We start from the raw sequence: 26,247 nt of genomic DNA, 5'->3' as shown, positions 1-26,247 counted from the left end.
CTGTGGCAGAGGCTAAAGAAGCTATTTTCCATATGAATCCACTAGGATCTACTGGTCCTTATGGCTTTCGTGCATCTTTCTATCAAAACCACTTGGAGATAGTAGGACCTGGAGTGAGTGTTGTTGTTTTAAAGGTTCTAAATAAAGGGAAATGGTCTGATAGCCTAAATGACACTTCTATCGCTCGTATTCCGAAGTCCAAATCTCCCTTAAAGGTTACTGAATTCAGACCTATTAGCCTTTGTATTTTTTTTTTTAATAAAATCATTGCAAAAACACTAAATAACAAGTTAAAGGCTATTCTCCCTGACATCATCTCACCTACCTAGAGTGCATTTGTGCCAGGTAGACTCATAACTGATAATGTAGTTGTAGCCTTTGAATCCATGTGTTCGCATAAAAATATATCTGCAAGTGTACAAAATCATAACAAGTAGTAAAATGTTTTAAAGAAAATAGATATCGAATCCACATGGAATAATTATGTGATTGAGTATTGAAATTGATTAAATTAATTACTATGTAGAAAATCGAATTTTGAAGAGTGGATTATTTAAATTAAATTGAGGAAAAGAACATTATAATTAAGATTTTTAAATAATAAGAATAGATCTAGAGCATTTGACTTCACCTACCAAATCTCACACAATTTATTCTTCCTTGTTATAGAATCCTAATTATCCCAAGTTGATGAAAAAAATCCCTCAACTATTCAATATTTTATCTCGAACAATACCAAAAATATCTCCAACTAATAACTCCATATCTCTATTCATCCCACAAGTCGAGATTAAATAGATGTCAAAATTTCTAGAAACAAGATAATTGCGCTACAATCTAGCCTAAAAATATGGAAAATAATTTCTAAAAATAGATGTTAATATAAATGGAAATTATTCCAAGAATAACGAAATTATCTAAAATGGAAGATTCAGTGATATGCGGCTTGAATTGCAGAGTTCGGGAGGATTTGGTCGCCAATCGATTGATTTTGGAACTCGAATTTGGTGGTCAGCAGTAGATTGATCATGTTTGGGAGGAATTATCCACCAGGTAGATGCCGTATGCATTGAATATAACTGACGTGGAAATCACAAATGAATGGGCGTGGAGGTCACAAAGACCAGACTGCCCTCTCCTCGCCTACCAAGTGGAAAGACTCCCGACTGGGGTGAAAGTAGTGTTTTAAATTTCGTACCGTATCAGCTGGTACGGTCGAAATTTTTCCTTTCGGCCTTCCGGTCGGTACAGGTACTATATCTGTTCCGTACCGGCTAAAATACTGGCCGGTACCGGCCATACCGGACTAAATTTCGGCCTGTACCGGCCTATATTTCGGCTTGTGTGTTTTTTTTTTTTCAAACTACAAACTTATTTTTTAACCCCTAATTCAGACTAGACTATTTATAATTTTTATATATATGTATTTATATATAATTTATTTATATATCGACTATCCCAAAACGTTATCCCGAAACGGTACCGGTATCGAAATATTTCGTTCTAGTGCCTTGACCAGTACGACGTCCGGTACGGTATTCAAAACATTGGGTGAAAGACTCATCTCGTCTTTTCTAGTTGTTGCCCACGATGTCGTTTAAGTTGGTCGCTAGACTAGTCGCTCAATCTAACCGCCTGGAACCTTGTCGCCAAGTCTTTAAGCCTTCTGGTCGCGAGCTTTCTCACCTACCGAGAAGTAAGTCTTCTCGCCTTTTGTAGTTGTTACCCACGGGACAAGGCTCATCGCCCAAATCTCATTGGCTCTCTTCAGATCTCTCTACATCTCATCGGTCTGGATCCGTAGTCTCTTCTTTTGTACCAAAATACTCTCCTTTTGCACTAAATCTTCTCATTCCTTTAACTCTAAGAAAATAAATAAAAATATGTAGAAATAAAATAAAGTCAATAGTATTGAAGGGAAAATGACACTTTTCATAAATAAAAGAGTGATAAAATCACATAAAAATAACACTCATAAAATACTCCCAAATTTAAGCTTTGCTCGCCCTCGAGCAAAGAAGAAAAGAAAAGACAATTAAAACAAGCACTAATTTGATTCACAAAATTTATTGTCTCAAAGATTGTCTAAAGTCTATAATTCAAAAGAATCATTCAAGATCAATCAAGTCCAAAAGTTAATTCAAAACTCAATTCCACCACATTATCCATCCCCACATTTATGGATACCCATCATTCTCACTTCATCATTAGCTCCTCGGATAGTTTTATGCAAATAAGTAAATAAATAATGGATCTCTAAAAACTCTATAGGCTTGCTTTTCAAATCAATAGCTACTAATGTAGAATAGAAATTATCACTAAGGATCAATAGGTTTTTATCAAGCTTGTAATGTAAGGCTAGGGTGAAGGCTACAAAGAAAAGGTAGGATTCAAACAAAATAAGAGAATGTAAGTTTGAACATCAACAAAATAAATAGAGCATTCTCACTTCTAACACAAATATCTCTCCTCAATCATTGTAAATCTCTCAACATATCTCTCTTTATTGCACTTTCAAGTATCTCACTATTTACCCCTCTATTCGATAGGTCAGACACTTTTTTTTTTTGTGTGGATATATTCCATACTTTTTCGACTGACTTTGTGGATGACTCTTGTCGTCTTTTTTTGTTGGCTACACAGTAAACGAGTTGACTCTTTACACCTCCCAAACTTATAATTTTGATAATATTGCTATACTTAACTTTACATGTAAACCTTCAACCTCTCTTACTTTCATGCTCTCGTGAATCTGTGACTTTGTGTAAACTTAGTTCTTTTGAAAGGTAAAAAAATCAATGTTTAAGCTCAAATAAGGTAGAGAATATGAGGTTTACAATAAAGAAAAATATAAGGCCAAAATATATTTCAATAAAACTCAAAGGGGCGACTAGAGATAAATATAATAAATAGGTAAGCTTGAAAGGTTCAATCGGTCCAAAGAATGCCTGAATTATTTCTCCAGTAATATTTTGTCTAGGATTTTGCCTCGAGTGTAATCAAACAAGTTCTAGAGTAAGCTAAGATCATATAAATTCACATAAAATTTCTCTAGGTACTCAAAACAATTAAATATCATAAGAAGCATTCATTGAAAATAGAAAATATCAAATTAAGTAAGATCAAGTAAAGAATTAACAACTAGACTTAAGCAATGAGAATTTTTCCTAAAAATTATAATCAATCATATGCTTTTTATTCATCAAATCATACTATTTTTATCATCATCATTTTAATTATTATTATTATTATTATTATTATTATTATTTTAGAAAATAATATCCTCATTCCCTTGCTACACAGGTGCTCAAAACAAAATACTTCCTAGCAACTACTTTCTTAAAAGCAAAAATGGGCAGTAATCCTTCCTACATATGGCAAACCTTCTCAGCTGCAAGACCTTTTCTTGAAGAAGGTCTTTTGTGGATAATTGGCAATGGAGAAGCAATAAGTATATGGACTAATAAGTGACTTCCTCAGGAAATCACTTTTAAACTCTAAAGTTCAATCAGATTTCTTCAAGCTAATAATAAGGTCTCAACTCTGATAGACACGGATACAAATAAGTGGAATAAGTCTCTGGTGGATTTCATTTTTTCAAAAGATGAAGTTGACCTCATCAAAACGATTCCTTTAAGCACCTACGACAAGCCTAACAAGCTGATTTGGAGATGTACAAACACTCGTCTATTTACTGTGAAGAGTGTTAATCATCTTAGTGGAGAATTATAGGATCATGCAAAAGGCCAATCCTCAGACATGCAGACAAAGAATGCAAAATGGACAAAAATATGGCACCTGAAAATTTCTAATGCTAACAAAACATTCTTATGGAGAGCATGTCTAGATGCCCTTCCCAGAAGAGCTAATATGTTCAAAAGAAATGTAGTAGACAATCCAAAATGTCCATTCTGCAAGCAAGGCTCTAAAACAGTAGAGCATGCATTGTGGTAATGCACCTTAGCTCGTGATGTATGGGGGCAGTGTATGACTAGAATTCAAAAGTGTGGGACTCAGAGCCAGGCCTATAAGGATTTATTGGAGAAAATGTATGATGTGTTAAACAAGGAATACATGGAGGAATTTGCTATTGTTTATTGGAAAATATAGAAGAGGGAGGAATGACTCCATCTTTAAGGATACTTTCACACATGCTTCCACTTTAGTGCAGCAATCTAGGATCTTACTAGCTGAACTCAGACAAATCAAAGCATCTACTACAAGCACTAGAACAGAATCTGATCTAAATGAGGAATGTGAGGCCTCTCCCCAGGGATGTTTCAAACTTAACTTGGATGCTGCTCTGAGTAAGGTTCACTGCAAGGTTGGTATTGGTGTTATTATCTGTGATTGGGAGGGCAAAGTCAGGGCAACATTGAGGATGACGAGGGATCTTTTCCCAAATCCTTTCCTAGCAGAAGTTGTTGCTGCTCTACATGCCACATTGTTTTGCCAAGACGTGGGCTTCAAAAATGTAATCCTAGAAGGGGATGCATTACAGGTAGTCCAGGGGATCCAAAATTCTGCTGAGGTTGGGACTAGCACATGCATGATTATGGCAAATACAATATCAATGTTGGCTAATTTTGATTCCTAGTCAATGCAACACATTGGGAGAAATAAGAACAAAGCTGCTCATGCTCTAGGAAAAGATGCCCTTAATATACTGAATACTATCATTGTTAATGGAGAAAATTCCTCAATGTATTCTTTCTCTATTATAGAGTTTATGAATAAAGCAACGTTGTTTATAAAAAGAAAATAAAAAAGAGAAGTGCTATCCCTTTTCATTTTAGTAGCTTTACTCATCTATCAATATCTAATAACTTTAATACTGGCCCCATATTTAATACTAATGCATTTTAATATGAGATTGTTGAATAATAACAAGAGTAATTCTACTTTTAGGCCACTTAAGTCTCCAACACCACACGCTAATTGAGCGGACCTTTTTTTTTTTTTTTTTTTAAAAAAGATTTGTTAGACTACTTCCTAAATCTTCCATTCGAATTTCTCTCTTTGCTCTCCCCCTCCCCTTCCTTCTTTGCTCTCTCCCCTCTCTGCCGAAGCCTAACCATTCGAATTTTGAGTAAACACGTTACTCTATTCCTCTTTTATTTATTTATTTTTATTAGTAAACAAAACAATGAAAGTAACAAATGTGGACGAGCAACAATCGAATCACCAATAAAAAAAAGATGACGATCGAAACGATATCTTGACCATTGATTTTTGCTATACCTCAATGTTCTTCTGAACGCAGGAGACACATAGTTGTCTCCCCTTTTCTGTTAAACCAAACATAGGCTTTGATTTGAAAAGAAAAATGAAGGAAAATCCCAAATATGAGTGATTATCAAACAAGGTTGAGAGATACCTAAGCCCCTTACATTTCAATCGGTTGTAGAGAAGAACAGAAGTGCAAATATCCCTGTTATATCTATTCATTAAATTTTTTGTCAATAACTTATCTTCAAATATATGGGTTTGTGAAACCAAATGCCGTGAAAGATAAAAGAAAGAAGAGCTAATGAATTACTATTAATTTATTGGGTTTAAAAACGCTCATCTTTCTCGCACAACTTTATAAGGAGGAATTTTTGTTGATGTTGACTCCGGTTTTGAGAGATTCGCCCCTTCACTGCCCATGATTTAGGTGAAAAAAAGGTCACAAAAGATCAAAACTACAAAAACCACCCATATAAAATCTCACTAGTAGTTACAGCTTGAACAAAAAAAAAAAAAAAAAATTGCACAAAGGAGAAATCAGGCACCAAAAGAATAAGAACTTCAAACAATGTACTTGGGGCTCGTTTTCTCTCTCTCTCTCAAGTGATTGAACTCCAATTTTGGGAGAGGGAGAAGGATTCGGCAAAGGGAGGCAGAAGGGAAGAGCAAAGAAATGAGGGAGGGGGGAGAGCAAAGTCAACAAGTAGTGGTTTTGGGAGGGGGAGAGAGATTCACAGAGGGAGGGGAGAGGAGAGGAGCGGGGAGAAGAAGGATTCGGCAGGGAAGGGGGAGAGCAAATGTGAGAGAGAGAGAGCTTGAGCCGTTTTTAAGAAATCGGATTTGCCACATCATTACTGTGTAGTGTTGTAGAGTAGATCAGAATTACTCTAATAACAATATCATAATCAAACTTTTTAAGTTGCATTTGAATAATGAAATATTTTTTAATATTCTGTAAATAATAATTAATAAATAATAATAAAATATTACAAGAAGCCTTAACCTTAAAAATGGTGACAGTATCATTAATAAATGTCCCCCACAAAAAAACACGAATTTCGCTCACACCATCTTGCTTGGGGTTTTTCTCACTGACTGGGTTTAGGGTTTTGTACGTTTTACCTCATTCAGCTCCGAATAATGGCGTTGCTCATGGCCATCCGGCGGGCCCGAGGCCGAATAGAATCCTCTTTCTTTAAGGTACGCCTAGCAAACCCTTCTCATTTCACCTTCAATCGCAGCAGCAACAACAATCAAACCCTAAGCACCTCAGCAATCCCAGATGACTATCATAGGCCCTCCCCACCACCGCAACAGCAGCAGCAGAAAGCACCGTTTAGGGGCTTTCAGAACCAGGGACAGTTTAAACCAAGTTTTCAGCAACCCAGGACCCCAAAACAATGGAACAATCTAAACCAAGGTTATCCACCGGTCCAAAATCCTAATCAGTGGACCCAACGGGTCCAAAGCCCTAACCGAGACCAGGTTGTTGAGGACCAAACCCCGGTTTCTTCTCCCCCCCCACCTTCGATTGAAGACCTCATTCGGTTTTGCGAAACGGGGAAGGTTAAGGAAGCTATTGAACTGATGGAGCAAGGGGTTAAAGCTGATTGGAACTGCTTCCATAGGTTGTTTGACCATTGTGCCGAATCAAAATCTTACGAGTATGCCAAAAAGGTTCATGATTTATTGTTACAGTCGACTTGTCGGGGTGATGTTCAGTTGAACAATAAGGTGATCGAAATGTATGGGAAATGTGGAGGCATGACGGATGCGCGGAGAGTGTTTGATCATATGCCTGATCGGGATATGCAGTCTTGGCATTTGATGATCAATGGGTATGCGGATAATGCGTTGGGTGATGATGGGTTGCATTTGTTTGAGCAGATGAGGCAGCTTGGTTTGAAACCCACGAGGGAGACTTTTCTTGCAGTCTTTTCAGCTTGTGCTAGTGCGGATGCCGTGGAGGAAGCGTTTATACATTTTAAGTCAATGAAGGATGAGTGTGGAATCGATCCAGGGTTTGAGCATTATATGGGGCTTCTAGGTGTACTTGGGAAGTGTGGGCATCTTAATGAAGCAGAGGAGCTGATAGAGGGACTTCCATTTGAGCCCATGGCAGAGGTTTGGGAGACTTTGAGGAATTATGCTCGGATTCATGGAGATGTTGATCTTGAAGACCGGACTGAGGAGTTGATGGTTGCTCTTGATCCATCAAAGGCTGTTGCTAACAAGATCCCTACCCCTCCACCCAAAAAGCGCACTGCAATCAGCATGCTTGATGGGAAGAATAGAATCAGTGAATTTCGAAACCCAGCTCTCTACAAGGATGATGAAAAGCTGAAGGCATCCATTGGGATGAAAGAAGCCGGTTATGTGCCGGACACGAGATATGTTCTTCATGACATCGATCAAGAGGCCAAGGAGCAGGCCTTGCTGTATCATAGTGAGCGTTTGGCAATTGCATATGGTCTGATCAGTACTCCAGCAAGGACGCCTCTTAGGATCATCAAGAACCTCCGTATCTGCGGTGACTGTCATAATGCCATCAAGATCATGTCCAAGATCGTTGGGAGGGAACTAATTGTTAGGGACAATAAACGGTTTCATCATTTCAAAGATGGCAAATGTTCTTGTGGGGATTACTGGTGATGTCCGTGAAACATTGAACTTTTACGACAGACATCTTCCGAGATTTTCTTTCCAGTTTCTATTTGTTGTGCAGTGATAAAATTGCCAAGCTATGTAGTAGTGTGGACAGAAAATCCAGTGATACTATCTGTGGGAGGTGAACCATCAATTGCTATGTAATGTGCCTTCTGTTTATTTTGACGTTCAATCAAGTATTTGTTAAAATATGTCTTGCAACTTTTTTTTTTTTTTGAACGAAACGTATATGTTTATGTTCAAGATGGGCTTCAAGGGTATTAACAAAAGCTTTCGAGATTATATTGTTAATCTTTTAGTCGGGATGTTCTATTTTGCTTTAGGACATAGACTGCAATCTGCAGGGCATAGAGACTCAATTTTTGAGGTAGAAAATATGAACGGAAATTCTTTATGGCGAACACTCCGTTATTACCATTTTTTTATATAATAGGAAATTTTCATTAATAGAGAAAAACCAGATTACAAATAAAATTGATCCAACCAAACAGATTGAGAAGCACACATTGCGACAGAGCCTATGCACATCTCCACATATGTAACTTTCCAAGCATATCTTGCCAATTGATGAGCAACTTGATTTCCCATCCTCAACACATGCTGGACCTGAAAATCATCAAAATTCTTCAGTATTCTCTTTACATCCTGCAGCAGATTACCCTGAGGTGATAAAGAGTCCTCCCTTGCTTGTAAAGCTTCAACCATAAGCAGACTATCACTCTTCAATATAAGCTTTATAGCAACTTAGTACTAAACTGCAAACCACGAAACCTAGTCAACAACTCCACAGATTCAAGTTTCAGTACTTCATGCTCTATCTTGTTGACTACCAAAACCACATTCCCCTTTTCATCCCTTACAACAGCACCAACACCAGCTTTGTGAATGTAAAAAAATATTGCACCATCTACATTTAGATAGAAAAAACCACAAGGAGGAGCATTCCAACAACACATCTTATTCACCTTAAGAGATGGATCAACTCTAGGGACATTAAGAGAACATTGCAAATTTAAAGCATGGTTAACAACTTGCAAAGGTTCCAACTTAATATGCTCAATGACCATCTTATTGTGCCTATACCAGAAAGCCCATGCCATAAGGAAAAACCTATCAAGCAAATCTTGATCCCCTCTCCTCGACAGAAACTTTGCTACACATTTTACAGTCATGACTTCAGCTAACTCCCTCATAGCAGCCATAAAACTCAACCAAGTATCATTTACATCAGGGCAATGTAGAACTACATGAGCTCTATCCTCAATATGATAGTTGTAAAAATCACATGTATTGTCCACTATTTTCCTTCTATACAAATTCTGTTTTGAAGGAAACCCTCTCTACAACCTCTCCATGTAAAGACTCTGACTTTATTAGGGACCCTCATTTTTCCATATAAGTTTCCACAGCTGCTGATCCTCCCTAGCAGTTGAACTCTCTGCATTCTCTTGTAAAGCAAGTGATCAAAAATACTTGTAAGCACTTCTAACACTAAAATTGTCATTCATTTCATGCCTCCATATCCACACATTAGCATGCTGCCCAGGGCTCAAAAGAATCTTCAAAATATCAGAAGCTATTCTTGGATTGAAGAGGGCTCTAACTCTTTCAACATCCCATCATCGCAAATCATGGTCAATAAGTCAAGCCACCCTTGTTGTATAATCACTATCTTCCCTAACAGTCATTTCCAACTTCAAGGCTTGATGCCCAGGAACCCAAATATCCTCCCGAATTTTAGTTGTAGCCCCATCACCAATCCTCCATTAACAACCTCTTATAAAAAAACATCTACCTTCCTAAATTCCCTTCCAAGCATAAGATAGGTTGTGCCCCAACTTTGAGTCAAAGAAAGAATTCTGTGGGAAATATCTTGCCTTATACAGTTTGTGAAGTAGAGTGTCCTCATTATTTAGTACCCTCCAGGCCTGCTTAGCTAACAAGGCAGTATTAAACACTCTTAAGTCCCTAAATCAAAAACCACCCCAGTTAACGTAGTGTTCCACACGCCCTTGGGCTAGGCCCCAACAACTCGGGTCTTTAGAGCTGATCCTCGATCGATGTTGCATGTGAGCCCCCGGCAGTGGTCTGGTGCGGCTATAAGGTGTCGGTTCATACATCCTTGGTGATGAGCAATATTTAAATGCAGAAAATAAAGAGATGAACACACAGATTTTACTTGATTCGGCACTAGGCCTACGTCCAGGGGGGTCTGGAGAGGGGAGATTCCACTATAATAAGCTTGTTTACAATCTCTATGACTTCTCTTTTCTCACTGTACAATGGAAGTTGTATAGCTAATTTATGGAGAATAAGTTCTCCCTGGAACTCTCTGGCTGAAGAAGAAGTCTCCAAGTCCAAAGAAGTCGAAGTCGTCCCCTTAAAAGAGTGTCTGTAAACCCTAGAGTGTAAAAGATCAGTTCAAGAGTCCTGAATCTGTAGGTTTTCCTTGCCTTTTATCTCCTGCCCCTCGCTTGCTTTAAGTCACTTCTCTACATTTTCTCTCCTGACACCTTACACCTTACTTTATGTCACTTCTCAACTTTTCCTCTTTTGACATTACTTTATCATTCCTCCTGACACTTCCATGCCTTAGTCTCTTCTTATCCCTTACTCCTTTTCTCATATTGTTTCTTCTAGTGAGTCCCCCCCAATGGCTGGGCCTATGACATTCTATGGGCCGGGGAAAAATCCTCTTACATTACCCCGCCAAGCCTTTATGTCGTCGCTTTGTCATTCCAATTTTCTTTAATCTTCTTTTCCTTTTCTATTTCATTTGGTCGCCTTTCCCATCTACTTATGCCTTTCCTTTCACCGCCTTTTTCCTTTCGCTCCTATTTCCTTTAGCTGCATTCATTTTGCCATTTTTCTTTAGTCGCATTTTCCTTTCATTCCTATTTTCTTTACCCTGCCGGGCCTTTTTTCTTTCCTTTCACTTTGTCCCGCTACTTTTCCTTAGATTTCTTTCCATTTGCTCATTCTTGCATTGTAAAAATGTTAGCTTCTGTTTGTGAAAATTCCTTTGATGGAGATTCCGCCGATAAATATTTTATAGATGCTGATAAAGATTTTGTAGATGGAGATCTCACTAATAAATATTTCGTAGATGAAGATCCTACTGATAAATATTTAGTAGATGAAGATCTTGCTGATAAAATATTTAGTAAATGGAGATCTCGCTGATAAATATTTCGCAAATGAAGATCCTACTGATATATATTTTGTAGATGGAGATTTCGCCGATAAATATTTTGTAGATAAAGATCTCGCTGATAAATATGTCGGGTGGAGATGCTGCTTCAATGAGTAATGTCAGGCAGTCGAAAAACTGAACCCGCACTTCGTCGTAAGGCAGGCTGGGCCGCCTTAAGGCTGGACCTGTCTGTTGATCCTCACAAGAAGGTAAGTAGGAGACGTCTGGTCGTACTATGCCGTAAAGTAATGTCGGGCAATCGAAAGACTGAACTTGCACTTTGCTGTGAGGAAGGCCAGGCCGCCTTAAGGCTAGTCCCGCCTGTTGATCCTCACGGGAAGGTACGTAGGAGATGCTACCCCAATAACAAATGTCGAGCTGTCAAAAGACTGAACCCGCACTTCGCCGTGAGGCAGGCTGGTCCCGCATGTTGGTCCTAACGGGATGGTAAGTAAGAGATGTTCGGCCGCACTATGTCGTCTTGAAAGTAATGTCAAGCAGTCGAAAGACTGAACCCACACTTCGCCATGAGGCAGGTCGGGCTACCCTAAGGCTGGTCCCGCCTGTTGATCCTCACGGGAAGGTAAGTTGGAGATGATGCCCCAATAAGTAATGTCGGGCAGTCGAAAAATTGAATCCGCACTTCGCCATGAGGCAGGCGGGGCCGCCCTAAGGTTGGTCCCGTCTGTTGGTCCTCACGGGAAGGTAAGTAAGAGATGTCTGGCTGCACTATGCAGCCTTGAAAGTAATGTTGAGCAATTGAAAGACTAAACCTGCACTTCACTTTGAGGCAGGCCCTAAGGCTGGTCCCGCTTGTTGATCCTCACGGGAAGGTAAATAGGAGATGCTGCACAAGTCAAACCTGTAGTGAATTCACAAACCTAAGCTGTTTTGTCAGGATGCAGTGAAGGTCTAAGGTGTTGTCCGTTTGACACTTTATTGCTGGAGATGTCGTTCCGTTGATAAATATGTCAGGTGATCGAAGGCCAACCCGCACTCCTCCACGAGAGGGATAAAGCCTCCTCTGGCGTGACTCGTCCCTTTTGCCTCGTGGGGAGGTAAGTTGGAACTGGTGGAGTTTCCTTTGGTGGTGATTATGTTGTTGGAGATTTTATCTTCGGGTGGCCAACAGTTGACCATCACTCCTCCGCAAGAGGGATAAGGCAACTTTTAAGGCCTACCTTTCCCTTTTGCCCCATGGGGAAGTAAGTTGCTAATGGCAATCTCGTTGATACAGATTCTGTTGATGATGTTCGTGTCTTTCTCTTCATTGATCGAGTGGTCTATATACTCGTCCTGCTCTCCGTCAGGGAGAGGTTGGAATGCCTCATGTCATTCTGCCTTTTTGTCCTCCGGGGAGGTAATTCGAACAGCGATGTGGCTGGTCCGCTCATTCACTACGATGGGCGTCGGAGTAAGTATTCAAGCAGTCGTGCGGCTAGTCTCGCTCTTCGCTGCAGGAGGGACAAGACAACCTTTAGGCCTACCTTTCCTTATAGTATCCCGTAGTGAGATAAGTATTACGAGCAGTCTGTTACTGGACCCGCTCCCACCCGTTGACACTGCAGGAAAGGGTAAATTTAGGTCAGGCTGAAGCTAATCCCACACTTCGTCGTAGCAAGGGGCCGGGGTAAGTTTGGGTAGCCGTGAGGGTTATCCCGCTCTCCACTGTGGGAGGGATAAGGCAACCTTAAGGCCTACATTTCCCTATGATATCTCACAAGGAGGTAAGTTGTTCGGACAGTCTATTTCTGAAATTGCTCCCACCCGTTGATGCTGACGAGGAAGGTAATCATTTTCCTTCGGGTAGCTAAGGACTAACTCGCACTCCATCGCAAGACGGACAATGTAACCTTAAAGCTTACCTTTCCCTATCCTACCATGCGGGGAGGTAAGTTCGGACATCAATTGGTTGACCGCTCTTTCACCATGAGGGGGGTTGGGGTGAGTTATTCGAGCCACCTCGAGACTAGTCCCGCTCTCCCAGACAAAGAGGCCGAGCCACATGCTCGCCTATCATCCTTTATGGGGAGGTAAGTTGTTCGGGCAGTCTGTTACTGGACCCGCTCCCACCCATTGACATCACAAGAAAGGGTAAATTTGGGTCAGGCTAGCGCTGATCCTACACTTTGTCGTAGCGGAGGTTGGGGTAAGTTATTCGGGCCGCCTTGCGGCTGGTCCCGCTCTCATGGAGAGGAGGCTGAGCCACCTGCTCGCCTATCATCCTTCGTGGGGAGGTAAGTTGTTTGGGCAGTCTGTTATTGAACCCGCTTCCACTTGTTGACACTTATGAGGAAGGTAAAATTTGTCTTCTGGTGGCCAAGGACTGACCTGCACTCTTTCGTGAGAGGGACAATGCAACATTTTCCTACCTTTCCCTTTTTGCCGCGCAGGGAGTTAAGTTGTTGATGGAGTTCCCGTTTAGTGGAGTTGACTTTACTGATAGAACTTGGTTGATTTTGTCGTTGCAATGTCGGGTCATACAGAACATAATTCAGACTACAGGAAATAATCACGTTAGTAAAACATAATTCACATAAGTTTTGAAAAAGGCAAACCGGAGCGTGTAGCTGCCATGACTGATTTTTTCCCGCTGTCGTTTGATCGAAATTGTCCGCAATTGTTTTGTCATTTCTTCTCTTCCTTGCTCCTCCTTTTATTTCGGCTTCCATTTTTTCCTTTTTTTTTTTAAAACCCGTACGAGTCTAAGCAGATAAGTAGATGGCCCTAGTGTATGGCGCACATGTAGTGGCCGCTTTGTCCTTACCGTAGGGTACTGCCTTGCTTGTTGTTGCTAGCCGTGGTGCATGGTGCACATATAGTGGCCGCAGTGCACGGCACACATGTAGTGGCCACTTTGCCTTTGTTGTAGGCTGCTGTCTTGCCCACTATTGGTGGCCGTAGTGCATGGTGCACATGTAGTGGCCGTGTGGCTAGAGGAGACCAAGGAGGAGCTGTCCGAGGAGCGGTTCTGCCCACTTCTATATGGCCGTGGAAAGGAGCCTTGTAGTCCCTGCCCGTGGGAACTTGTGTCTGTGGAGTGGCTATTTAGAGGTGAGGCCGCAGTGGAGTCCATGCTTGTGGGGGACTTGTGGTCACGAAAAGTTTGTTAAGTCTGTGAGGCGTCCGTGTAGAGAGGCCATAGAGTGCCTGTGTAGTGTCTATTAAGCCCATGTAGAAGGGTCGCAGAATGCATCCTCCGGCCGCTGAGAAGGGTCGTGGTAGGGCATTGTGGAGAGGTTGGGCGATGAGCCATGGCTGCTGAATGTACTGGGCGCGAAGTAGATCATTGTTGTGGAGAGGAGTGGTCGTGGTCGAGGAGAAAATTGGCCAAGTAGAGGGGTCGTGTCGCGCACTACTATGGGCCGAGGACTGGTGGCTTCTGGTGCCGCCCTAGCTGCAGCACCATGGCGGGGCCATGGCCTTTTATTTTTTTCGTTGCTATGAGTCAAGGTGTGAGGCCTCTGGCGTCTGCGGGCCCATTGTGTTGGTCGGGGGGCCCTCGATAGGAGACAGACATCACCGGCAAGCCACCCAATGGCCACCGGCGTCCTTCCTTGGCCATGTCGTAGCTTAACCGGGTTCCAATCCCGTGTGCAAATGGAGGTGCATGACAGGAGCACCGCACACGGCTTCTCCCCGATGTATGCTGGCGAGGTTGCCTTCAGAAACCGTCGGTGGTCCGAGTGGAGGCCACCAATGGGTGGGCTGGGCTCTGGGTGCACGACAACGTGCACTCGAGTGGTACGTGCATGGCATGAAAGTGCCATGCACAGCCACTTGTTCCAGTGCATTGTTCACGTGCACAGTGCACTCTTCCTCCCTGCAGTTCACATGATTGTTCTATATATCCCAGCCTTTCTTTCTTTCCTTACAAACCGTGATGTCATGGGTAAGTATTTGCAGTCCGAGGGGCTAGGGAGTTGGGGTTCCCGACCCTATACATTGTGTGCATGGAAAGCACTTAAGTGCACTGCACTTAATTGCTTGGCCGAGGAAAAGTTCACTCGCCCCTTTTTTGAAACAGTATCTTTTATAAAAATAAAAGTCGAAGGTTGAGACACTTATCTGGGAGAATTTCTTATGCTCCTTTGGAGATAACTTAGCTTGCCAAAAAATTGTCCTCCTTTCGCTTCCGGTTCCACAGACAAATCTTCAAAGGCGTACACGAAAAAAATCTCGTTCTTGACTTCCGAGTCGCCTGGAACGGGTTGTCACAAGCATACAAAGGAGACACAAGATCTATTACGATCCCACAGAAGGCGCCACTATTAACGTCATGTTTCGCACGCCCTTGGGCCAAGCCCCAACAACTCGGGTCTTTAGAGCTGGGCCTCGATAGATGCTGCATGTGAGCTCCTACAGTGGTCCGCTGCATCTGTATGGTGTCGATTCATACATCCTTGGCAATGAACAAGATTTAAATGCAGAAAATAAAGAGATGAACATACAGATTTTACTTGGTTCAGCACTAGGCCTATGTCCACGGGAGTCGTGGGATGAGAGATTTCACTATAATAAGCTTATTTATAGTCTCTCATGGTCTCTCTTTTGTCACTATACAATGGAAGCTGTAGAGCTAATTTATGGAGAATTAGTTTTCCCTGGAGCTCTCTGGCTAAAGAAGAAGTCTCCAAGTCCAAAGAAGTTGAAGTCGTCCCCCCAAAAAGTGTCTCTTAACCCCCAGAGTGTAAAAGATTAGATCAAGAGTCCCGAATCTGTAGATTTTCCTTGTCTTTTAACTCTAGCCCCTCACTTGCTTTAAGTCACTTCCCTACATTTTCTCTCTTGACACCTTACACCTTACTTTACTTCACTTCTCATATTTTCCTCTTCTGACATTACTTTCTCATTCCTCTTGACACTTTCATGCCTTAGTCTCTTCTTGTCCTCTACTCCTTCTCTCATATTGTTTCTTTTAGTGAGTCCCCCCCAATGGTTAAGCCTATGACATTCTATGGGCCGGGAAAAAATCAATCCCCTTACAACCCCTATATTTTGACTCACACATATGCTCCCATTTTACCCAGTGGATCTTTCTCTCTTCTGATTTATGTCCCCATCAAACTTGAGTCATCATTCTTTCCAAGACCTTGCATAAGTTTACAGGCAAATTAAAACAACTCATAGTATAAGCTAGTATGGATAAAGCCACAGCTTTTTACAAAATTTCTCTGCCTCCTTGAGACGAGTTTCTCCTTCCAATATTGTAACTTTCTCCATACCTTACATTTGACTTCTGCAAAAGCAACAGACTTAGCCTTTTCCACACTAAGAGGTAACCCCAAATACTTCTCAAACTGTTGAATTAAGCTACCACCCCACATAGACATAATATACTGCTTAACTGATGCTGTGACATTAGTACTAAACACCAAGGTTGTCTTCTCCTTGTTAATCTTCTGACCAAATGCTAGCTCATATTTGCTTCATAGCACATGAATATTAGCACAAGTATTCACATCCGCATTACAAAATATAACAGAATCATTTGCAAACAACTGATGATTCCCTCGAGGTGCCCCTGCAGATTCTTACACTAGGAACAAATTTTCTCAACTCAGCTTCCTTCAATAATCCAATCAAAACTTCAGTGCACAAGAGGAAAAGGTAAGGGAACAGTGGAACCCCTTGCCTTATTCCTCTAGAAGGAAATATTGGGTCAGTAGGTTCACCATTAACCATCACAAATAAAGACACAGAAGTAACACACTTCATTATTAGTCCAACCAAACCATTAGCAAAACCCAGCTTCAACAAAATGCTTTCCAAAAAATCCTACTCCACCCTGTCACAGGCCTTAGACATATCTAATTTCAGTGACATAAACCCATTCTTCCCCTTTCTCCTCTACTTTAGATAGTGCACTAACTCATATGCCACTAGTACATTATTAGTAATTAACCTTCCAGGCACAAAGCACTTTCAATGGCAAAAACAATAGATGTCAGTACTACTTTTAGTCTATTAGTAGTAACTTTAGAGATTATCTTATAAATGACATTACACAAGTTAATAGGCCAAAAGTCATAAACAAATATAGGGGATTTTTTTCTTGGGAATCAAAACTAAAAGAGTATGATTTAAATCAATGGAGAACACTCCTGTATTAAGGACCTCTAACACAGCAGCAGTCACAGTGCCTCCAATAATATGTCAATATTTTTGAAAAAAATATTGGGAACAAATCATCTAGACCAAGGGCTTGGTTTGGATGCATTTGTTTCAAAGCTATAGTCACTTCCTCAACTGTAAAAACCCTTTCCAATTATGCATTTATCTCACTAGTTACCCTTTGCTCCACCCCATCCAATACCTCCATTGAGCCCCTATCAGGAGAGGAAGTAAATAGAGATTTAAAGTAATCTCTAATTAGTCTATCCCTTTGTGAACCTTCTTTCCATTCACCTTCTTCATCTTGCAACTTTTGAACAAATTTTTTCTTCTTTCTTTGAGAAGTTTTGGAGTGAAAATACGTACTGTTCTGATCACCACTATGCAGCCTGAAGGAATGAGAAGATATAGTGCAAAATGAGAGCATTTTGGTACAAAAGAAGAAACCAAGGATCCAGACTGAAGAGAGGCGACGAGATCCAAAGAGAGCCGATGATATTTGGGTGAGGAGCCTTGTACCGTGGGAAGCAAAGAGAATGTGTTCCTCTCTGTAGGCGAGGAGATCCAATGACGAACAAAATTGGAGATAAGAGTTAGGCGAGGAATGAGATATTTTACCTCTCAGTGGACAAGAAGACTTGGTAACAATGCTCTGTGATGTTAGATTGGGCAACCAGTCCAACGATCAATTTAAAAGATCAACCTAAACGATATCGTGTGTAACGACTAGCAAAGGCGAGCAGCTTTACCGCTTAGAACGTAAATACACACACATGGCACCCAGCAAAGTCGATGGAAGAAATAATTGACTGTGAAACAAAAAAAGAACATGCATGCTCGGATGCCTTGGGACTTGGTGGAGCCTGACACCTTGGGACTTGGTGGAGTTGACATGCCGGGAAGCCTTGGGACTTTGTGGAATTGACATGCTGGGACACCTTGGGACTTGGAGGAACTTTTTGAAGTCTATATAAAGGCTTGTAACCGGGAGGCAAAGGAGAAAGAAAAAAAGGTTGAAAAAAGTCGAGAGTTTAAATTCAGAGTTTGAGTCTAAGTTTGTAGTCTGAGTTTTAGAGTTTTTATCTTAAAATTTTGTTGTTCTATTATTTTTCCTTTAAATTTTATTATGAACTAATTTATTTTCTAGAGTTTTGATGTTGTCTAGCGTTGAACACACAATTATTTACATTCTAAGTTATTTTATCTTCAATATTTTCATGATTGAGTGTTTATTCATTATTCTTAATGCTTGCAATTTTCTAACTAACTATTGTTCGATCTATTGGATTGTAATGAGATCGAGAGGTGATTTGTGATTAGAGTTCTAGGATTAAAAACCATTAATTGAGCGAAAGTATAGATACTTTATCGCGATTAGTGTGATTTTCAAGAAAAATCTAAAAAATTAATGAGTTTCCAATTGATTAAATTCACATAGAGATATTGAGTTATTAATTGGAGATATTTTTGGAATTATTTGAGCGAAAATATTGAATAGTTAAAGGATTTTTATCATCAATATGGGATAACTGGAATTCTATAACAAGAAAGAATAAATTGTGTGGGATTCGCTAGGTGAAATCAAATGCTATAGATATGTTCTTATTATCTTTTAAAAATGCAGATTTTAATGCTCTTTTATTTAGTTTAAGTTACATCATCTATTCTCCAAATTTCAGTTTTTCAAATAGTAATTAATTTAGTCAATTTCAGTACTCAATAGTATAATTAATTCATATGGGTTCGATATCCGTTTTCTTGAAAATATTTTATTACTTGTTACGATTATGTGCACTTGCAGATAATTACCAAAAAAAGGAACAACAGCCACAACACTTTTGACATTTGCTTCCACATGAGTTCTTCCCTTTCCAACCATAACTGGACCTTTTCTTTTACAACATTATGCTCCCCAATCTTCTCACAAGTAGGACCCTCTGCCTGGATCCTCTGCAACTTCGAATGTGCTTGTGTTAACTTCTTATGGACCACACCAAAAGTATTTTGATTCCAAGAAGCTAACCTACCCCTGAAATTTATGATCCTATGCATTGCATCAACCATGTAACTGCTACTAGACTCTCCTTGCCAAGTGTTCTCTATAATATGCTCACAATTTGTATTACCCACCCACATAGCCTCAACCCTGAACATCATTTTTCCTCTTCTATTTGGAAAGCACCATTTGCGTCCAACCAAACAGGCACATGATCTGAGTAAGAACCAGACCCATGTTGAACATTAGCAGCAGAAAACAAATCAACCCACTTAACATTTGCTAAACACCTATCCAACCTCTTACAAATTCTGTCATCAGCCTCTCTTCTATTGCACCAGGTATGACAAGAGCCAGCAAATCCCATATCCTTTAGCTCACAGTCATTTAAAATGGATCTAAAAGCCTCCATTTGACTCTCTGGTCTCACCCTTCCACCCTACTTTTCGTTTGGATCCAATACCTCATTAAAATCCCTATAAACTAGCCATGGTTTATCAACTGTAATGGAAAGAAACCGATTTAAATCCCAGGTTTCATTTCCACATGATGTCTTAGGGTGGCCATATATGCCTGTTAGGAACCAATCCTTGTTTCTACCAAAATCATGCTTAATCACAGCATGAATGTGGTGACTAAAGTAACTATGAACATGCAAATCAATTTCCTCTTTCCACATTGGCACTAAACCACCACTTATACCCCTGCAATCCACTGTTAAGAAATTAACAAAACCCAAACGAAAATTTACCTGTCCATTATTCTAGATGTCACCTTTGTCTCCTATAAGAAGACAACTTCGGGGATCTTCCTTCCTGATCATGTCATGAAGGGTATGAATTCCTCGTGGGTTTCCAAGCTCTCGAGAATTCCAGCTTAAAAGCTTCATGGTTCCGGGCAGGGCAGACTTATAGCCACCGCCGATACATTCTTATCACTTCCCTCGAACAAACCCTCGAGTAAGTGCAAGGAGACCTTCTTCACAGCCCTTTGATCCTCCTTCCCTAACACTGGTGCTTCCCTCTTCCTCAGGTTCTTGACCGTTGCTTCTCTTGTTCCCCCATTGGTCACTGAAGTGGACTTTGGTTTTCTGATTCTTTTCTTAATGTTCAGCCCACGAGACTGAATTAGAGATGAGGAACTTGGGCCATCACCCTGGCCCGTATTTGGCCCAATGTCAACCAAAACGACATCGCCAGGGACTTGACTGTTAGTCCCCATTTCCCCCATTTCATCTCTTTTATTCAATCCCCCTGATTCCTCGACAGTTCCCACATCTTTTGGAACCATCACCTTTGGGATAACCTTATCCATACCCCTAACTATCGGAGATTCAAAAGAGCTAGGTTAGTTAAGAAACTAATTCCCATCATCCATCTTTTCAGTCAAGTTAGTTATCCTCATTGGCATCCCCTACAATCCTGTTGCATGATCCTCTTTTCTCGCCGATTCTGTTGAATCTGATGCCACTCCCACCACATAATCCCTTTGCATTGTTGATCATTTACCACCACCCCATCCAGTAGCCGGCATAGCTCTCAACCATTTCCCATAAGGGAAATTCTCTTAAGACTAAGACGTAGATCACAACTTCCATGCTGCACAATCTCGATGGCCATGGCCCAGGCAGGTAACAGAAATCTGACAGACTCTCATAGGTGAACGAAACCCAGTAGTCCCATTGAGAACCCAAAGCAACCTTCTTACACCGCAGCAAAGGTTTCGTAATATCCCAGTAGTCCCATTGAGAACCCAAAGCAACCTTCTTACACCGCAGCAAAGGTTTCGTAATATCCAAGCTAATCCTGACTCGCATACATTCTCCCCAAGCTAGATCATCCTACTCTAGATCAACCTCAATGACCCTTCCCATCGACTCCCCAATTAGTCTCCCCACATACTCATTACAAGCCATCAGAGGTAAATTGTGTATTCAAACCCAGAAAGCAGCCTCTGTCATTTTAATTTTGTGCACCTACAACTGGCCCTCAAACTCTTTAGTCAACACCAACTGTTTATCGAAAGACCAGGGTCCATCGCGTTGTACCCGTGCTTTATCGTGACTCTCCTCAAGTTCAACCAGCATCAATACTGATGTTAAATCACGAAATTTGGTGCTCTTCACAGGTATCCAGATACGTCTCATAGTCTGTTTGAACACCTTTCTATTAAAATGTCTCTTAGTAAAAAGCTTGATAATTAAACACTGCTCCCCTCTGACGATCACCACTTTTAACAACTCCATCTCTACTAACACTTCCATAGTCTCTTCCGCAATACGAGACATCTTCTCATATAACTGACTCAAGTCCTCAACCATCACCAATGTCACCACCCAGCTGACTACGCAAAGAAAACCAAAAGCCCTTACACGAAGGCAGGAAGGAAAACCTTTACTCTATTCCAGATAATAGAGAGAGGACTAGGTTTTTCTCTTTTATTACCATTTAATTTATTTGTGACAATGAAATATAGATTAAGTGGTGAATAGGGAGGGAAAATAAAAGAAAAATAAGAATAGTAAAAAATAAAGGAAAATTAGGAGAGAAAGGTCACGCGTGAAAGACTTTTGGCTCTCTTTCTCTCTCTAACATATGCAGAGGATGCACATTAATATGGGTCTGAGTCCAAGTTTTGAACTTTTAATTGTATAACAAGCAGAAGTCTCAATCTCTTCTTCTCAAAAAAAGATGGCTATGTAAGAATAAGAAACCTGACTGCCACAAAGCCCTCAAGTGCTCCTTGATGCTTTGTTCCGTGAGGAGAGTTTTGAGTAAGAGAATGGTATTGAGGAAGACGGGAGTGAGAACATTGATTGAAAAAATGAAAAAGCACCCACTTTTCCGTTTGGTTCTAGTAAAGAATGACAAGGCATGGGACGATGACGAGCTTGTCTCCCTTATCTCTAAAGAAGGAGAAACCCATATGTATATGAGGAGTCTGATCATAGATGAGCCTCTAATGGCGGCTGTAAGAGAGTTGACAGAATTATGGTGTGGGAGAACTGGTGAACGTTGTCTGGGGGCTTTGGGAAAGGAAAGGGTGGAGTGGGGGGCAGGGGGCAAGGGGATGGAGTCTCAGGGAAAGGAAAGATAAAAGAAAAAAAAATTAATTGCATTGCCACGTCGATTTGTGGAATTTCTTTGTAGGATCCCTTTGTGTCTAGTATTTTTCTTATCTAAATTTTCTTTTGTTCTATCTATCTTGTGGGCTTAGCAATGGTTTGCCCTTCTCATGCCCATGACTCACCACAAGACTACATCAATGCTCACAATGCTGCTCGAAAACAAATTGGTGTCCAAAATATGATGTGGGACAACACGGTTGCAGCCTACGCTCAAAACTATGCAAACTCAAGGATTGGGGACTACAATCTGGTGCATTCAAGTGGTGATTATGGGGAGAATATTGCCAAAGACACTGGTTCCTTTACGGGGACAGCTACAATGAATTTGTGGGTGGCAAAGAAGCCTTACTATTACTACTGCAACAATTCTTGTGTTGGGGGACAATGCGTGCATTATACTCAAGCTGCATTATACCGGTGTGCGAGGGTTAAATGCACTATCGGGTGGTGGTTTGTCACTTGCAACTACTATCCCTTAGACAATTATGTTGGACAACATCCCTGTTAGTCAAAGCTTGGAAATCATCTCTAATCTGTGACTACTACGAATATAAATGTTAATGCCTAAAATCAGCACAACATGCTGAAAAGGGAGAAAGAGTCATTCTCGGCCCGCTATGACGATTTGGGTCTCGATCAGTGTGGCGTGGAGCCCCCGACAGTAGTCTGGTGCGACTATACTGTGTCGGTGCGTACATCCATAGTAATGAAAGGAAAATAAGTACATGAAAAATAAAGAGAGGGAGATAGATTTACGTGGTTCAACATTGAGCCTATGTCCACGAGAGCTTAGGGAGGAGAAATAATTATTTTATAGTCTTTCATGATCTCTCATCATCACTGTATAATGGATATCAAAGGTCTATCTTCTGGTAGAGACCTCGTCACTAGAGCTCCTATCGCTAGATTGAAGAAGCTCTTGTGGAAGTCAAAGTCTCCTAGGAGAAGCTTGGCCAAAAGTCCCCCAAGTCATCTGGTCCCCACCTATCTTCTGCCCTCTTCTCCTTTATGTCACATCTCCCATTTTCCTCCTGACACATTGTCTTCGCTCAGTCTTTTGCCCCCTCCTCTCTCTTTCTTCCCTCCTAATGAATCCCCCTACTTTGGGCTAGGCCGAGAAAACAATATGGACCCGTTATTTTATCCATTTCAATAAGCATAAATAAAGAATATATTACTCTTATTTCATGAAAAGATGGAAATGGTGCACTCCTTGAATGGTTCGAAGAAACGGCTATAGCACGAGTATATGGCTCGACTTGAATGGTTCGAAGAATTGGCTAGATAGAATCTTAAGAAGGTAGCTGAAGTTGCATATAGCATGAGTATATGGATAGTAGGGAAGTGACAGAAACATACGAGAACATACAAAATGCAGCACCTAGAAACATAACTATATACAGGAGCAAATTATGCAAAGCAACCATACATAATCAATGACAACAACCATACATAATCCATGGTGCCCTTTTCTTTACCAGATGCATTGTCTTAAAACTCTTGGATTCTTGTTGCAACCGTTGTAATAATTTGACAGTTTATTATATATTTCATACAAACCAAGTCTCACAACAATTACTCTGGATTGGAACCTCTTTCATCAGAAAGTTCTCAAGGAAGCACAACAATCTTTGGTCTTTTTTTTGATCGAATGAAATCATCCTCACTTGAACAATTATCTTGGCTAGGCTTTGATTTTTTGAGTTTCACCGGAGAGCACGTTTCACCATTTTCGTCACCATTGTCATCACTATCATCATCACTGCTATCCTCTGAATCTGTTCCACTACTGCTACAAGCCAATGGAATCAAAGGCTGAAAACCAGCAATTGCAGATTCAGCAGCAGCAACAGCCTCAGAGGTGTGGAGATCAGCAACACCAAGCATCAAATCCTGTAATAGAGATGCACTTAAAAAAATCAGTAATGCATTCCGTAATAGCAGGAATAGTGGAGAAGGGAGGGGTGGGGGAGGGAGACCCAGTTACCATTTCAATGACTGCAGATTCATTTCCAGTGAGCACTTCAATATCATAGTTCTCAGAATTTTCCTACATTTTAGTAAAAACGTTAAACGCAAGTTAGAAGCCCCCCGCCCAAAAAAATTAAAATAAAAGAAGAAGAAGAAGAAAGCAAGGCTTAGGATTAAAGGATAATCATCGGAAATCAACTAAATAATAGAGGCCAGTAAGAGATCAAAACAAAACCTTTGCACCAAGTTGAAGCCTCTCATTTGCTTCTGATATCACTCCTAGGAAGTCTTGAAGTTTTCCCAACACTGCAGCAGAGGCAAATAAAGTAAGCACAAATTTGTAAGTCTTATTTCTGTCAATTTCTTTTGAACAAAAAAAGTCCCATTACAGGATAGTCCTTGGAAATTTCCAAATTACTCCTTAAAAAAAGGTTAACATTGGAAGCTGTCTTTTAGCCGCCTATTACAGAACTAAGATCTAAGACTTCCAATTAGAGAGACCTGAGATCTTCCTACCTTCCCTCTCTCAAAGACAGGTAAAAGACTCGAACAATAACAGAATGACACATAATTCAGGTTCATAAGCGACTCCGAAACTCGAAAAACAAAATGTAATAAACCAAACAGAGCAGAGTTTAGATGGGAAAGATGGGTACCTTGGCTTTTGGGAGGAGGGGCGGTGATGGGCTTTCCATCAGAGAGGATTTTCTGGGTTTGAGCGAGCGAATTTTTTCTGCAAACAAGAAGTGTGGACTCTGCACAAAATACCAACGCCCAGAGTCTTAGATGAGGAATTCTGAATCACATAGACAAATATCATGCAAGTCGCAAAAAACACTAGAGAGAGCGAGGGAGATACCCAGTGGTGAGGCGGAGGGATTCTTGCGCTCCAAGTGCAGAAGGTCTTTGCTTGTCCGCCCCATCTCTTTCTTACAGTTGGAGACAAGAGGAGAGAGAGAGAGAGAGAGAGAGAGAGAGTCTCTCTTACGAAGGAAAAACAAGAACAAGAAATCCGCTCTGAGAAGTTTGGAGAAACGGGTCGTCGGGAAAAGGTTTGCACTCTACAATACTATAAACTTCGACCGGCGAGACGTTTTCCGGCAGAAGATACCTGAATGGTTCTTTTGTAAGTTTGTTTACGGAGACGGGCGTAGAAGAAGTTCAAGTTTGGGCGTGAAACCCTACTAACTGTTATTATAAAGTATAAAGCTGGACCAGCCCAAGTGCTCGTCACTGCTGGGTTGAAGCTGGGCCTGCTTGGATAGGTCGTTCGGCCCGAAATTCAAAAAGAGTCTTACAGAATAACCCATTAACGTCCATCCTCCTGCCATCCAACATCGTGGCAATCTTCATGTCATAGATGTATTTAAAAAAACAATTGTGGAGGGAAGGCACTGAACATCCTGCTGGATGTACCAAACAAGAGGCGCGCTTCGCCTGAAGAGATGCATCATGGGGACGTGCTGGAACATCTCATCCAAGACATGAAAGTTGAGAGCTTCGTAACAGAAGATTTTGTGGTTCAGCTAATGTTTGGGCTGTTTTTTGTTAGTTTTGATTCACTTTCTTTGGCACTAACATTAGTTTTCAAGCTGCTCGCAGAGAACCAAACTGTGATGGAGGAATCGGATGCATGAATTATTATGTTGGTGTTGGGGACAAGAATAGTTAGGCTTCATTTGGATGTTGGGTTGAGTTGAGTTGAGTTGAGTTGATAAAATATTATTATTATTTTTTAATATTATTATTATTTTAGAATTTGAAAAAATTGAATTGTTTATTATATTTTATATTGAAATTTGAAAAAATTATAATGATGAGTTGAAAGGAGTTGAGAAACCAAACGAATCCTAATGGATCCACGATTCCCAACTATCTAATCCATCCACATGACAAGCATCCATGAGCTTAAAAACTCTATAAAAGGCCACCTTATATGATAAAAAAATG

At 40.7% G+C, this 26,247-nt stretch overlaps 4 protein-coding genes and 1 non-coding gene across 5 annotated transcripts; 2 read left to right on the top strand and 3 right to left on the bottom strand.

Annotated features, from left to right (window-relative positions):
* Positions 1-5,159: 5,159 nt before the first annotated feature.
* On the bottom strand, positions 5,160-5,293 carry LOC118344352. Its single transcript, XR_004798125.1, has one exon. It is a non-coding gene; the product is annotated as a small nucleolar RNA snoR111 (small nucleolar RNA).
* Positions 5,294-6,253: 960 nt separating this feature from the next.
* LOC108989745 (pentatricopeptide repeat-containing protein At2g15690, mitochondrial-like) lies at positions 6,254-8,087 on the top strand. Its single transcript, XM_018963467.2, has one exon. The coding sequence runs from the start codon at positions 6,370-6,372 to the stop codon at positions 7,879-7,881; it is 1,512 nt and encodes a 503-aa protein (XP_018819012.1). The 5' UTR covers positions 6,254-6,369; the 3' UTR covers positions 7,882-8,087.
* A 271-nt stretch (positions 8,088-8,358) lies between these two features.
* On the bottom strand, positions 8,359-9,089 carry LOC108989726. Its single transcript, XM_018963446.1, has 2 exons — positions 8,703-9,089; positions 8,359-8,616 (listed from the first exon to the last, which is right to left on the bottom strand). The coding sequence occupies exons 1-2, from the start codon at positions 9,087-9,089 to the stop codon at positions 8,359-8,361; spliced, it is 645 nt and encodes a 214-aa protein (XP_018818991.1).
* Positions 9,090-22,417: 13,328 nt separating this feature from the next.
* On the top strand, positions 22,418-22,834 carry LOC108989727 (basic form of pathogenesis-related protein 1-like). The gene has a single exon (XM_018963447.1). It carries the CDS (start codon positions 22,418-22,420, stop codon positions 22,832-22,834), a length of 417 nt encoding a protein of 138 aa, XP_018818992.1.
* A 941-nt stretch (positions 22,835-23,775) lies between these two features.
* Positions 23,776-25,466, bottom strand: LOC108989719. The gene is made up of 5 exons (XM_018963440.2): positions 25,157-25,466; positions 24,954-25,052; positions 24,533-24,603; positions 24,314-24,376; positions 23,776-24,219 (listed from the first exon to the last, which is right to left on the bottom strand). The coding sequence occupies exons 1-5, from the start codon at positions 25,218-25,220 to the stop codon at positions 23,938-23,940; spliced, it is 579 nt and encodes a 192-aa protein (XP_018818985.1). The 5' UTR covers positions 25,221-25,466; the 3' UTR covers positions 23,776-23,937.
* Between the last annotated feature and the right edge of the window lie 781 nt (positions 25,467-26,247).

Source organism: Juglans regia, chromosome 13 (genome assembly GCF_001411555.2).
Source record: "Juglans regia cultivar Chandler chromosome 13, Walnut 2.0, whole genome shotgun sequence".
Classification (NCBI taxonomy): domain Eukaryota; kingdom Viridiplantae; phylum Streptophyta; class Magnoliopsida; order Fagales; family Juglandaceae; genus Juglans; species Juglans regia.
The sequence above is the reverse complement of the archived record's forward strand: the minus strand, read 5'-3'. Positions and strand labels throughout refer to the sequence as shown.